The following is a 14142-nucleotide window of genomic DNA, read 5'->3' on the forward strand; positions in this document are numbered from 1 at the left end:
TACCAGAGATTCCCCTTGATGTTCTGTGCCAGGCTCCCCGACTGACTGGTGTCTCCACGGACTTCAATAAGGACTACTCCACCAAGAGTTTGAGATGTTGTCTGCCTGTTTCGGCCACATTCTGTGTGCCTGCTGTATGAGCTGCTGGTACATGGAGCGGGTGTGAGACTGATGTAGTATACTGCATGTCTGATCCCTAGACTGACTAACAAAGCAAGCCACATGTTGAGAATTCTGAGCATCTAGTGTGCTCTCAATGGGTGGCCAGATAGGAAGCTGTAAATTAATGAGATGTACAGTTAATAAGGCTATTAACAAATAATAATTCCCCTATATAAGCAACTTGCCATTGCCCGGTGAGAATCTCACCTCAGCAAATAGAACCGAGTTAAAAGATAAAGTGATGGCACGATAAACCTTGCTGGATCTCTGACACAATTCTATTACATTTCTTGCCATAGTTCTGGTCATTCAGGCCCTTATAAGATTTAGTCATGGAGCTGGTTAGGAATATGGGGCTTCTTTTACAAAAGAGTTTCCTTGCTTTCCAGGTAGAAGAGCTGGGAAACATAAAACTAACTGAACAGCAATATCACTGAAAGATATGTCTTAACATAAAGAGACATATTTCCATCAGCAGTTTTCATTGTAGATGTGGACAGAGGAATTGAAATTGGGCAAAGCTTATAGCAGGAAGTAACATTATTTAGCCAGGAATTATATGCAGACATAAGATTTTTAATACAGAATAATATTTCGATTTTTCTTTTGAAAATGTAACAGTGCTCAAATATAGAAAGGCATTGCTAACAAGTATTCAGCTTACAAGCAAATCATAAGAATGTAAGAGGAGTTGGCCATTCAGCCCCCCAACCCTGATCTGCTACACAATAAAAGCATTTCTGCCCTATTCACATATTACATGATTCTTTTAGAACTCAAAAATCTTTGGTCTCAGTCTCGATTATACGCATTTAATATGTTAATATGTTCCATTATAAAAGAAAGTGTACAGCATTCAAGTTTCATAGACAGAAGTTAACAGTTATGGTGTCAAAGAAAATGTGGAACCATTTTCCTTTGCAATCCTATTACACAGAAAACATCCTAATATAGTATAAAATCATGGGTAGCACAGTGGCTCTGTGGTTAGCACTACCGCCTCAAACCCCAGGGACCCCAGGTTCGATTCCAGCCTGGGGTAACTGTCTGTGTAGAGTTTGCACATTCTCCCTATGTCTGCATGGGTTTCCTCCAGGTGCTCTGGTTTCCTCCCACAGTCCAAAGATGTACTGGTTAGGTGAATTGACTATGGTAAATTGCCCATGTGTTAGGTGCATTAGTCAGAGGGTGTTGATCTGGGTGGTTTACTCTCCGGAGGGTCGGTGTGGACTTGTTGGGCCGAAGGGCCTGTTTCCAAAATGTAGAGAATCTAATCATAAATGGGAAATCCAATGCTTAAAGGGATTGAGGTGGTGCAATTGCAGCCAATGGGAAAAGAAGCTTGAAGAGATCATGAAAACTAAACCTCTCAGTCATCATCAAATGGTTTTAATTGAATATTTTGTAAAGAAATGTGCAACGAATTTTCATTCCTTGATCAGTGTCCTTCACTGATTGTTTGCAGTGACATGGTTAATCCTAATCCTAAAGTCAGAGTAGCTTTGTAGATTGGTTTCTTTCCCAACTTCTGTCTTTCCTATGGTTAGGAAACCATTACATTTTATACAGGCTTTGGTCTGGAGAAATCAAATTCCCAGTGCCTCATGCAGTTGATTGTTGAATCTTGTACAACCAACCAAAATACGGAGAGTTTCAAGTCTCATTTACGCCAATACAACTTAAGTGAATTGGCCACGTTAAATTACCCAGGGGTTGTATAGATTAGGTGCATTAGTTAGGGGTAAATGCAGAGTAATAGAGTAGGGATATGCCTCTGGGTGGGTTACTCTTCAGGGGGTCAGTGCAGAATTGTTGGGCCAAATGACACTGTAGGGATTCTGTGATTTTAACTTCCTTTTCCTGGTTGAGTGATCTTTGTTACTTATTAACTGAAGCCCCAGAGTACTACTACCATGGAACTGAATCCCTCTTTAGGTAGTTTGTAGTAGGAAATGGAAAACATATGAAGTACTTTTATGATTGCCACCATTCACATTAATTCCACTGCTTAGTTTAGTCCTGTGTTTGTTTTGCTGGAGAATATCAGTGGTCAGTCGGAAACACAAAAATATGAACATATATTTGCATGTGTCTTTTCTCAAACCAAACTAAGGAGAAGGTGTCACTCTATCTACCCGAAGTCTGAGAACACATTTGGATTATCTTAAAGCATGTGGTTAGCTTCTAAAACTTTTCTGGTTCTGCTGCCATTGCTACTTCAAGAGCCAACACATCTCTGTAACACAACCATCTGGATTCTCACTCAAACTGGAAACGGTGTTGATTTCATTTTTTGAAATGGTGGATAGTTTCAATACCATTCCTGTTCAGCCAATTTACACCATAGAATCAACACCATCATATCTAATCTTTTTTCAAAAATTAAATACAAGCTTGCTCCTCTTTGGACTAACAGGTTGGGCAGCGAGAACCTGCAGCCTGCAATCCCCACTTTGGGACTCTCTGGGGAGTAATCTGATCTCAGACGGAACAGGGACAGATTGCACCAAGATGCTACATTTTGCCTCAGAAGAGTCAAAGCGTTCCTCATCACCATGCCTGCTCCCAGCTGGAGGTGAAGATGTGCTGATGTAGCTGAGATCAAGGTTTGTCTAAGCTGTGATAGCTTTCCCTTTATCCCCAATAATAGGTGGGGCTACAGTGAATATGTGTGTCAAAGCCATTCAAGTGAAATGCCCATCTAATGACTAAGAAGGGAAGAATAAATGACTTGCTGAATTACTAAGAGTAACCTGCATGCTCTTGGACAGCCTGAGATCTTGGTGAGATTGCAGAAGGATAATGTGCTCAGTGAAAATCATGTTTCATCCAGGCCCTAAATTGCCATCCACTGCAGTAAGTTATTTTTACACAAAGCCCCGGTAGTTGGGGGTTGTGGAGCAGCAGAGAGTGACATACAGCAGGCTGGCTTTTCATTCTGTCTGGTTTCAAATGGTTGGCTTGTTTTGTAATTTGTAAATAAGGCACAACAGGTTTATCAGAAATAAGACCTTTTAAGCATTATATGAGGAAATGTACGATGAAGATGTTGCAGGATCAAATCATTGGGTGATAAATGATAAAGGTGAATATCCAAGAGTTCATATCCTTCTTTCTTTACTACTGATGGAATCCACAGTCCTTTTCAAATTCTAGAAATTTACTTCTTCAGAGGCAGAACATTTTCCTCAAAATAGCCCCGGTTTGTGATGTTGCCAGCTGGGAAATATCGAGCAACTACAAACGATGAGCCATCGGAGGCTGAGGCCTTCCCAACTCCCAACTTCCTGCTGCCTTTCCAGATCATTGCTGTAAAGTGACCTAGACAAGAAATAAGACGACAAGTTAAAGGCTGGAGTTTCCTTTGGGAAATGACCATCAATAAGAGAGCACTCACCCCTTCTCCCTCAGTGCCCAATTATTCATCAGTTAAATTCAATTCCTTATTGCTCACCAGTTAATCATCAGCCAGTTCAGCATGCTTTATCAAACCACATACATGTATGCCATCGCTCAGAACACAATCCAAGCATTGTGTCACGATTTCTTGATGGCTAGCATTTGTTTGCATATTCAATAAGATAAGATGAATACTAATGAGGTGAGTTGTGCCATTAGTGTGTTTAACAAACAATAATCCCCCTTTAAAAAGCACATCATCGCTGCCTAGTGAGAAACTTGCCTTGCTGCCCAGCAAATCCATAAAAGATGCAGCAACGTCAAGATGTACCTTGCCAGACTTCTTGCCCATTTTTGCCAAAACTCTTGCAATAGCCATATTGTTCAGACCCCAATAGGTTTCTACCCGTGGCATATCAAAGAGTTGAGACAAGGTCAGAGAGAAAATACAGGTAATTCTGCTATAACACTGTAGTTGCGTAGCAGCAAAATCTTGCTTAATAGAAAATCACTTAATATAAATAATAGGGCCTATGGAAAACATGGGGTTTGGAACAGACCAGCATAAAAAACATTCACGATCGCTCAAAATTACCCAAAAGCCTAATACAAAGTACAGCCTGAATGAAGGCTTAAACCCTATTTATTAATGGAATAAAAGTAAATTTAACACATCACATTGAAAGAATACGGTTAATACAGGGACAGAGGGTGTACAGGTGCAGTTGTGGTTGTATGGCAAGTGGTATGTATAAGGGTAATGCAGGAATTAAACAAGAATTCTCTTGACTCAGACGGAGAGCAATGAACATTCATTAGTTTAATTTGTTGAGATGAAGCTGTTCAATGTACAGTGCTGTATCTCTCACCTCTCTGACAGCAGCTGACCTTGGAGCATGTGCAGAACAAAGCGTGCGAAACGATCCCCACTGGAATCGCGCTATCGCAAACAGAGGTAAGTATTCTCAAAAATACCCTTCCCTAATTCTTCAGTGACATTATAGCCAAATCACACTGCTGAAACACACTTTATATGTAGTAATATGACCAATGGGGATCAGCGAGAATGAAAACAATTCACCAGCAATCACCATGATACAAAAAGACAAAACTAAAGGTCCTGTATTTGAATGTGTGCACCATTTTAAACAATGTCACTGAAATGACAGTGCATGTTTAAGTAAATCAACATGATCTGACAACTGTCATGGAAACATGGAAACACAGGTTTAAGAATTAGGTCCCAAATGTCAGACAGACCTCAATGTGCAAGAGAAGTACAAAGCTATATAAAGGTGGAAGGCGAACACTGTTAATCAAGGATGGCATTTGTGCAACAGTTGGAGATGGCATGGATTCAGCAGAGTAGGACCTAGAATCAATGTGGGTAGAGATGACGGATATTAAAGGAAAGAGGTCACTAGTGGGAGTGGTTCACAGGAACCGAAATGTGGGACAAATATACAAGCAGAAATACTAAGTGCTTGAGATGAAGGAACAGTACTAATCATGGTGACTTTAATCTACATATAAACATACACAGTGCCAATGGTAGCCTGGATAAGTAGTTTGTAGAATGCTTTTGAGATAGTTTCTTACAGCAACACATTTTGGAAATGACTAGAGAACAAGTTATATTAGACTCAGTATTATGTAATGTGACAGGTTTAATTAACGACCTCAGAGTTAAAGCACCCCTAGATAGTAGTGATGAGGAGAAAAAGTGAGGACTACAGATGCTGGAGGTCAGAGTTGAAGAGTGTGGTGCTGGAAAAGCATAGCCGGTCAGGCAGCATCCGAGCAACAGGACAGTCAACGTTTCGAGCATAAGTTCTTCATCAAGAATGGTAGCTTCTCCTGATGAGGTAACCCCCTCCTCTCCTGATGAAGAGCTTATTCTCAAAACGCCGACTCTCCTGTTCCTCGGATGCTCTCTGACCAGCTGTGCTTTTCCAGCACCACACTCTTTGACTAAGTAGTAGTGACCACAACATGATTGTGTTTTCAATCCAGTTTGAAAAGAAGATTAGGTCCAAGACTAGCTTTTTAAACTTTAATAAAGTTAGCCATCTGGGCACGAAAGCTGAAGTAGCTGAAGTGAGCTGGCATACTAGGCTAGTGCCTTAGATCAATAATAAGATTTCTCAGCTTTCTTTGCAAACTTACCCATTTCCCATGTGTCACACATTCTGGCATTCCGCTCGATGTACCTGCCCACTCTCTGGGCAGACGTACTTGCCATTGCCGGTACCTCCCAGGATTCCTGAGCCAGTTCTAAGGCCCAGTCGTGCTTTCAGTCAGAGCTGACCTACACTTTCCTATCAATTACTTGGTGAAAGAGAAATTAGTGCCTGCTTTGCTGACTGTAACTTGGGGGCCAACCTCTTCCCTCAGGACCAGCAGAGGAGATAATGGCCTCTAATGCTATCAGCCTACTCCAAGCTTCCCAGCTGGTTCAGTGTGCGTGCAAGGTCCAGCAAAAGGCTCAGCCAAACAAAAAGAAGGTCAATGACCATCTCTGTTCTGTAATCACCTCTGTCCTAGGCCCCAAAGGATCCTTCCACATCCGACAGAGATTTACCTGTACTTCCACACACCTCATCTACTGTCTCCGCTGCTCTTGATGTGGTCTCCTCTACACTGGGAGACAGGATGCCAAATTGTGGAACATTCCAGAGAGCATCTCTGGGACACACACACCAAACAACCCCACTGCCCTGTGGCCAAACACTTTAACCCAATCCCCCCCATGCCACCGCTCAACTCCACTCAGGACATGCAAATCCTGGGCCTCCTCCACTATCAAATCCAAGCCACCCGACATCTGGAGGGAGAACGCCTCATCTTCCACCTTGGGACCCTTCAATGGGATCAATGTGGATTTCACCAGTCTCCTTATTTCCCCTCCCCCCACCTTAGTCCAGATCCAACCATCCAACTCGGCACCGCCCTCTTGAACTGTCCTACCTGTTCATCTTCCTTCCCACCTATCTGCTCCAACTACCCCTTCGACCTATCACCATCACCTCTCCCCACCTTCATTGACCTATCACACTCTCAGCTACCATCCCAAAAGCCTCACCCCTCTCCCATTTATCTCTCTGCTCATGCTCAAAACGTCGACTCTCCTGCTCCTCGGATGCTGCCTGACCGGCTGTGCTTTTCCAGCACCATATTTTTCGACTCTGAGCTCCAGCACCTGCAGTCCCCACTTTCTCCCTGTTATTATTTTCTTGCCTCACATGCTATCTCTTCTACCTCCCACAGCCCAGTCTATCACTCTCACATGCAACATCTCACTCACTCACACCCAGCCAATTCCCCACACTACTTAATGCATGGCTTCTACACTGCCTACTGTCACACTCAGGACCCCTCACTGCCTCTCACCCATCTACACAGGCTGTACCAGACATTCTCATCTAACTCCATCCCTCTCTATGCCTCATTCCAGAAGGAAAGAGCCGGCAATATGGCAGATAGAGCCAGGGTGAGTGGTGGGCTGCCTGACAAGCAGTATCTCACTGCCCAGAAGACAGGCGCCTGCTGTGACCACTCTAAGCGGCTGACTTGTCCCTGGACTGATAGAGGTTGCCCTTGATGGCTGTGTCAAGACTCTCTGACTGAAAGGCATCTTCTTTCACTTGAGTGAGGACCACTCCGCTTAGACATTGAGACATAGCTATTTGGTTGAAGCACATGCAGTATGTTTGCTGCAGAAGGTATGCTGGTACCTGGTACAGGTATGACATTGGCATGGCACACTGCCACACAGCAAGATGCCCACCTCTGGCAGCATCTGTAAGGAGAGAAAAGAGCTGACGTTTCGAGTCTAACTGACCCTTTGTCAAAACTTGGTTTCAGATTCCAGCATCCCCAGTAATTTGCTGTGAGCACAAAATCAGAGTGAGTGCGTTCGAAGAACAAGGAAGCAGCCTGGCATAGACCTAGTCTAATCCCTGAGGTGGGTGTTGGCCTGTGGGAAGGATCCTTGTAGCAGCATTGCAATGAGAGGTACTGGTGTGCTCCAAAGTGGGACAATGAGGTGCAGAACTGTGCTGTGAGGGGATCAGAGTTGCACCATGAAGGGGAGAAGCTGATACATTTCCAAAGTATGTATTGTCTAACAGACAATTAGTGCCCCTGGAACATGCCCTGAGATGTTGATGACTACTGTCCATGATAGAGGGCCAGAGGAGCGAGTAGTGAGCTGGAGTTGCCAGGTTACTGCTCCCAGTTTCAGGTTGGGTACTGTCACCAGATGGTTTCTATCTGACAGAGTGGGAAACTGCATATACGGGAAAGTCGACAATAAAATAAATAAAACTAAATAATTTTAGCAAGGTGGATACGGAAAGGATGTTTTCTTTTGCGGGTCAGCCCAGAACTAGGAGGCAGTGTTTTTCAAATGAGGGGTTCCTTCTTTCAGGACCAAGATGGGGAGAAACATTTTGCTCTCACGAGTTAGGCAACCTCAGAACACTGTATCAGAAGGCAGTGGAGCTGAGATCATGGAATATTTTTAAGACAGAGGTAGATTGATACTTGTTAATCAGGGGAAACAAGGTTTATCGAGGGTGGGGGAAGGAATGTGGAATCTGAAACACAAATGAATCAGCCATCCTCGCCTGGAATAATGAGCAGGTTTGAGGGGCTGAGTGATCTACTTCTGCTCCTGTTTCATATGATCATGTTATTCTATAGAACAGGATACCCCTTTCTTATTTTTTAGTACAATCAAAAACATCAATTCCGAACAGAATCAGTATAAAATGATTCACAGATCGTCAAAGTGTACTCAGAGAGTCAAAGAGACATACAGCATGGAAACAGACCCTTCGGTCCAACCTGTCCATGCCGGCCAGATATCCCAACCCAATCTAGTCCCACCTGGCCCATATCCCTCTAAACCCTTCCCATTCATATACCCATCCAAATGCCTCCACCACTTCCTCTGGCAGCTCATTCCATACATGTACCATCCTCTGCATGAAACAATTGTTCCTTAGGTCTCTTTTATATCATTCCCCTCTCACCCTAAACCTATGCCCTCTACTTTTGGACTCCCCAATGCCAGGGAAAAGACTTTGTCTATTTGTCCTATCTATGCCTTTCATAATTTTGTAAACCTCTATAAGGTCACCCCTCAGCCTCCGATGCTCCAGGGAAAACTGCCCCAGCCTATTTAGCCTCTCCCTATACCTTAAATCCTCCAACCCTGGCAACATCCTTGTAAATCTTTTCTGAGCCCTTTCAAGTCTCACAACATCTCTCCGATAGGAAGGAGACCAGAATTGCACACAACAGCGGCCTAACCAATGTCCTGTACAGCCGTAACATGACCTCCCAACTCCTGTACTCAATACTCTGACCAATAAAGGAAAGCATACCAAACGCCTTCTTCACTATCCTATCTACTTGCAACTCCACTTTCAAGGAGCTATGAGTCTGCACTCCAAGGTCTCTTTGTTCAGCAACACAGCCTAGGACCTTACCATTAAGTGTATAAGTCCTGCTAAGATTTGCTTTCCCAAAATGCAGCACCTCGTATTTATCTGAATTAAACTCCATCTGCCACTTCTCAGCCCATTGGCCCATCTGGTCCAGATCCTGTTGTAGTCTGAGGTAACCCTCTTCGCTCTCCACTACACCTCCAATTTGGATGTCATCTGCAAACTTACTAACTGTACCTCTTATGCTCGCATCCAAATCATTTATATAAATGACAAAAAGTAGAGGATCTGGTACTAATCCTTGGGGCATTCCATAGGTCACAGGCCTCCAGTCTGAAAAACAACCCTCCACCACCACCCTCTGTCTTCTACCTTTGAACCAGTTCTGTATTCAATGAGATCTAACCTTGTTAATCAGTCTCCCATGGGGAACCTTGTCAAACGCCTTACTGAAGTCCATATAGATCACATCTACCAATCTGCCCTCATCAATCTTCTTTGTTACTTCAAAAAACTCAATCAAGTTTGTCAGACATGATTTCTCACGCACAAAGCCATGTTGACTATCCCGATCAGTCCTTGTCTTTCCAAATACATGTGCATTCTATCCTTCAGGATTCCCTCCAACAACTTGCCCACCACCGACATCAGGCTCACTGGTCTACAGTTCCCTGGATTGACTTTACCGCCCTTCTTAAACAGTGGCACCACGTTTGCCAACCTCCAGTCTTCTGGCACCTCACCTGTAACTATCAATGATACAAACATCTCAGCAAGAGACCCAGCAATCACTTCCGTAGTTTCCCACAGAGTTCTAGGGTACACCTGATCAGGTCCTGGGGATTTATCCACCTTTATGTGTGTCAAGACATCCAGCACTTCCTTCTCATAATATGGACATTTTTCAAGATGTCACCATCTATTTCCCTACAATCTATATCTTCCATATCCTTTTCCACAGTAAATACTGATGCAAAATATTCATTTAGTATTTCCCCCATTTTCTGTGGTTCCACACAAAGGCCGCCTTGCTGATCTTTGAGGGGCCCTATTCACTCCCTTATTACCCTTTTGTCCTTAATGTATTTGTGAAAACCCTTTGGATTCTCCTTAATTTTATTTGCCAAAGCTATCTCATGTCCCCTTTTTGCCCTCCTGATTTCCCTCTTAAATATACTCCTATTGCCTTTATATTCTTCTGAGGATTCACTTGATCTATCCTGTCTATACCTTACATATGCTTCCTTCTTTTTCTTAACCAAACCCTCAATTTCTTTCGTCATCCAGCATTCCCTATACCTACCAGCCTTTCCTTTCACCCTGACAGGAATATACTTTCTCTGGACTCTCGTTATCTCATTTCTGAAGGCTTCCCATTTTCCACGCATCCCTTTACCTGCGAACATCTGCCTCCAATCAGCTTTCGAAAGTTCTTGCCAAATACCGTCTAAGATTGGCTTTTCTCCAATTTAGAACTTCAACTTCTAGATCTGGTCTATCCTTTTCCATCACTATTTTAAATCTAATAGAATATGCTCCCTCACTGACACTCCAGTCACCTGCCCTGCCTTATCTTCCAAGAGTAGGTCAAGTTTTACCACTTCTCTAGTAGATACATCCACGTAGTGAATCAGGAAATTGTCTTGTACACACTTAAGAAATTCCCCTCCATCCAAACCCTTAACACTATGGCAATCCCAGTCTATGTTCAGAAAGTTAAAATCCCCTACCATAACTACCCTATTATTCTTACAGATAGCTGAGATCTTCTTACAGGTTTGTTTCTCAATTTCCCTCTGACTATTGGGGGTCTATAACACAGTCCCAATAAGGTGATCATCCCTTTCTTATTTCTCAGCTCCACCCAAATAACTTCCCTGGATGTATTTCTGGGAATATCCTCCCTCAGCACAGCTGAAATGCTATGCTTATCAAAAATGTCACTTCCCCTCCTCTCTTACCTCCCTTTCTATCCTTCCTGTAGCACTTGTATCCTGAAACATTAAGCTGCCAGTCCTGCCCATCCCCGAGCTATGTTTTTGTGATTGCTATGATATCCCAGTCCCATGTTCCTAACCATGCCCTGAGTTCATCTACCTTCCCTGTTAGGCCCCTTGCAATAAAATAAATGCAGTTTAATTTATTAGTCCTACCTAGTTCCTGCCTGCCCTGAGTGTTTGACTCGCCTTTGTTCTCAACTATACCAATCTCAGATTGATCTCTTTCCTAACTATCTCCCTGGGTCCCACCAACCCCCCACCCCCTTCCCCCCCCTTTACTAGTTTAAATCCTCTGGAGCAGCTCTAGTAAATTTCCCTGCCAGTATATTAGTCCCCTTCCAATTTAGGTGCAATCCGTCCTTCTTGTACAGGTCATCTCTACCCCAAAAGAGATTCCAATGATCCAAAAATGTGAATGCATCTCCCATACACCAGCTCCTCAGCCATGCATTCAACTGCTCTATCCTCCTATTCCTGCCCTCACTAGCTCGTAGCACTGGGAGTAATCCAGATATTACTACTCTCAAGGACCTCCTTTTTAAATTCCTGCCTAACTCTCTGTAATCTCCCTTCAGAATCTCAACCTTTTCCCTTCCTATATCGTTGGTTCCAATGTGGACAATGACCTCCTGCTGGTCCCTCTCCCCCTTGAGAACATTCTGCACCCTCTCTGAGGCATCCTTGATCCTGGCAGCAGGAAGCAACACACCATTCTGATTTTTCGCTGCTGGCCACAGAAACACTGTCTGTACCTCGGACTAGAGCGTCCCCTAACACAATTGATCACTTGGAACCCTCGCTGCATTAGAGCCAGTCTCAATACCAGAAATTTGGCTGTTCGTGCTATGTTCCCCTGAGAATCCATCACCCCCTACATTTTCCAAAACAGCATATCTGTTTGAAATGGGGATAGCCATAGAAGACTCCTGCACAAGCTCCCTATCTCTCTTACCTTTCCTGGAGTTAATCCATCTTTGTGACTGTATCTGAGACGTTCCCCCTTCCTATAACTGTCATCCATCTCATACCATTGCTGTTGCAAATTCCTCCTTGCCTCTAACTGTTTCTCCAACTGATCCATTCAATCTGATAGGATTCGCACCCAACAGCATTTATTGCAGGTATACTCCGCAGTAACCCATAAACTCTCCTTAAACTCCCACATCTGACAATAAGTGCATATCACTCTAATAAAGGCCATTTTTGCTTCTTCACAATCTACCGACCCAGAAAATAACACCTTCTTATTCTTCTACAAAACTCTGCCCAGGTTAAATTAATAGTTATGGCTTATATTTAAGTTTAATGATCTTAGATCTTAGATTTCTTACAGTGTGGAAACAGGCCCTTCGGCCCAACAAGTCCACACCGGCCCTCCGAAGAGCAACCCACCCAGACTCATTCCCCTATATTTACCCCTTCACCTAACACTACAGGCAATTTAGCACAGCCAATTCACCTAACCTGCACATTTTCTTTTGGATTGTGGGAGGAAACCGGAAAACCCAGAGGAAACCCATGCAGACACAGGGAGAATGTGCAAACTCCACACAATCGCCTGAGGTAGGAATTGAACCCGGGTTTCTGGTGCTGTGCCACCCAAGAGACATATCTCAAAAAACATATAATCAAGAAAGAACCCACTGTACTTACTACTGCTGACTTTCTGTAGGCCGTGCTTAAAACAATCATTTATCTATTTCTGTACTGTGACTTCACCTAAACAGTTCCTCCAAGATCAGTTGTGAAATTCACTGTTTGTTAATTTTCCCAGGTGCGCTCCCATGTCCAGCGATACATGAATTCAAACAGCAAAGGCAATAACTGTGCAGGTACACTGTGGTGTCAGTTTCTTTGTCTCTCTCGCCTGATCTTTTTCTTTCTCAGGACAGTTAATGTCCATCCCCAGAGTTGTCCTTCACTATGACAGTATTATCAAAGATCCACTCTCTTGTGCAAGCAGGGTGAAACTTGTAGTTTCGTTTTAACTGCCCACAAATTGGTCTTTTGACTCGTAGCACGAGCTTCAGTAGCATCCTGATGTGGTGAGTCACACAGATGTTTGACCTCTAGCTGCTTTTACCTCTCAGATCCCAGCAGACAAACTGTGCCTGAGAGTTTTAAGGGGTATCACTGAAATCCTTTCCTTCTTGAAGCCCATATACATGGCAGTGAGATTTCCAAGGCCTCATATTCCAGATAGAGATACTAATTAGCTGATCTTGAATTAAATGGGCAATTTAAAGCACCACTATTGACAACCCAATATTCTCAACAATTTTCTGGGACTTTGGAGCCTGACAGACTATCCGCACAGGCTACTGCCATCGTCTCCACAGATAAACAACTTCCAACTTCTCAGTAAAAACATCTGGGCCCCTTTTAACCTCAAACCACCAAACCATCCCCATGTCAGAGCCAATATCAGAGCTGGCCACATGACCCCATTCATTTTTTTTAATCTTGAATTCAAGGCACAGTACTAAAACATAATCTTATCAATATTTTAATTGTAACAGCTGCCTGTCCAGATCCCACCCCAATAAAAACATCATGGACAGGATGGAGCTGGAGAATTAGCATGCAGGCTGGCAGATCTAATTTGTGACCTCACCCACCTCTGATCCAGGCACCTTTTGGGGCAAAAAACCCAGTTCTTATAATCTACATTGCCAAATGGTATGTAATATGGAAAAGATTATTTGAGTTTAGAGAGAGAAAAAGAAAAAGAGACAGAGAGACTGAAAGTGAGTGTCTGTGCTGCATATGGGTGTGCACATGTGGGTGTGTATGTGTCTGTGTGCATGTGTGTGCGTGTGCACGGGTGCATGCTTGTGTGCACGTGTGCGCGTGCATGTGCGCGCGTGTGTGTGTTCGTGGGTGCGTGTGTGTATGTGTGTGTGTAGGCTAAACTCACCGCAGTAACAGGTAAGTCCACATCATAGTTTTGCTCCCAAATCCTACTATTATGTATATTCACATCTTTGGTGGCCTTCCATCACTCTCTAGTCATTGTTAACCCAGGTGGAGTAGTTAAAAGGCAAATTAGGTAATGTTTATGCTGTTTGAGTTTAAGGAGGATTTCATTGCATAATCATTACGTTTGTGCTCCAGCTACAGAGTGTACC

At 43.5% G+C, this 14142-nt stretch overlaps 1 protein-coding gene across 1 annotated transcript in view; it reads right to left on the reverse strand.

Annotated features, from left to right (window-relative positions):
- Window positions 1–717: 717 nt before the first annotated feature.
- glipr2l (GLI pathogenesis-related 2, like) overlaps window positions 718–14142 on the reverse strand; it is a 61163-nt gene continuing 47738 nt past the window's right edge. Inside the window, exon 5 of the mRNA XM_060825477.1 lies at window positions 718–3483. Coding sequence (XP_060681460.1) covers window positions 3323–3483 — 161 coding nt within the window. The 3' untranslated portion in view covers window positions 718–3322. The remainder of the gene's footprint in view (window positions 3484–14142) is intronic.

The sequence above is a fragment of the Hemiscyllium ocellatum genome, chromosome 5 (genome assembly GCF_020745735.1).
Source record: "Hemiscyllium ocellatum isolate sHemOce1 chromosome 5, sHemOce1.pat.X.cur, whole genome shotgun sequence".
NCBI lineage: Eukaryota > Metazoa > Chordata > Chondrichthyes > Orectolobiformes > Hemiscylliidae > Hemiscyllium > Hemiscyllium ocellatum.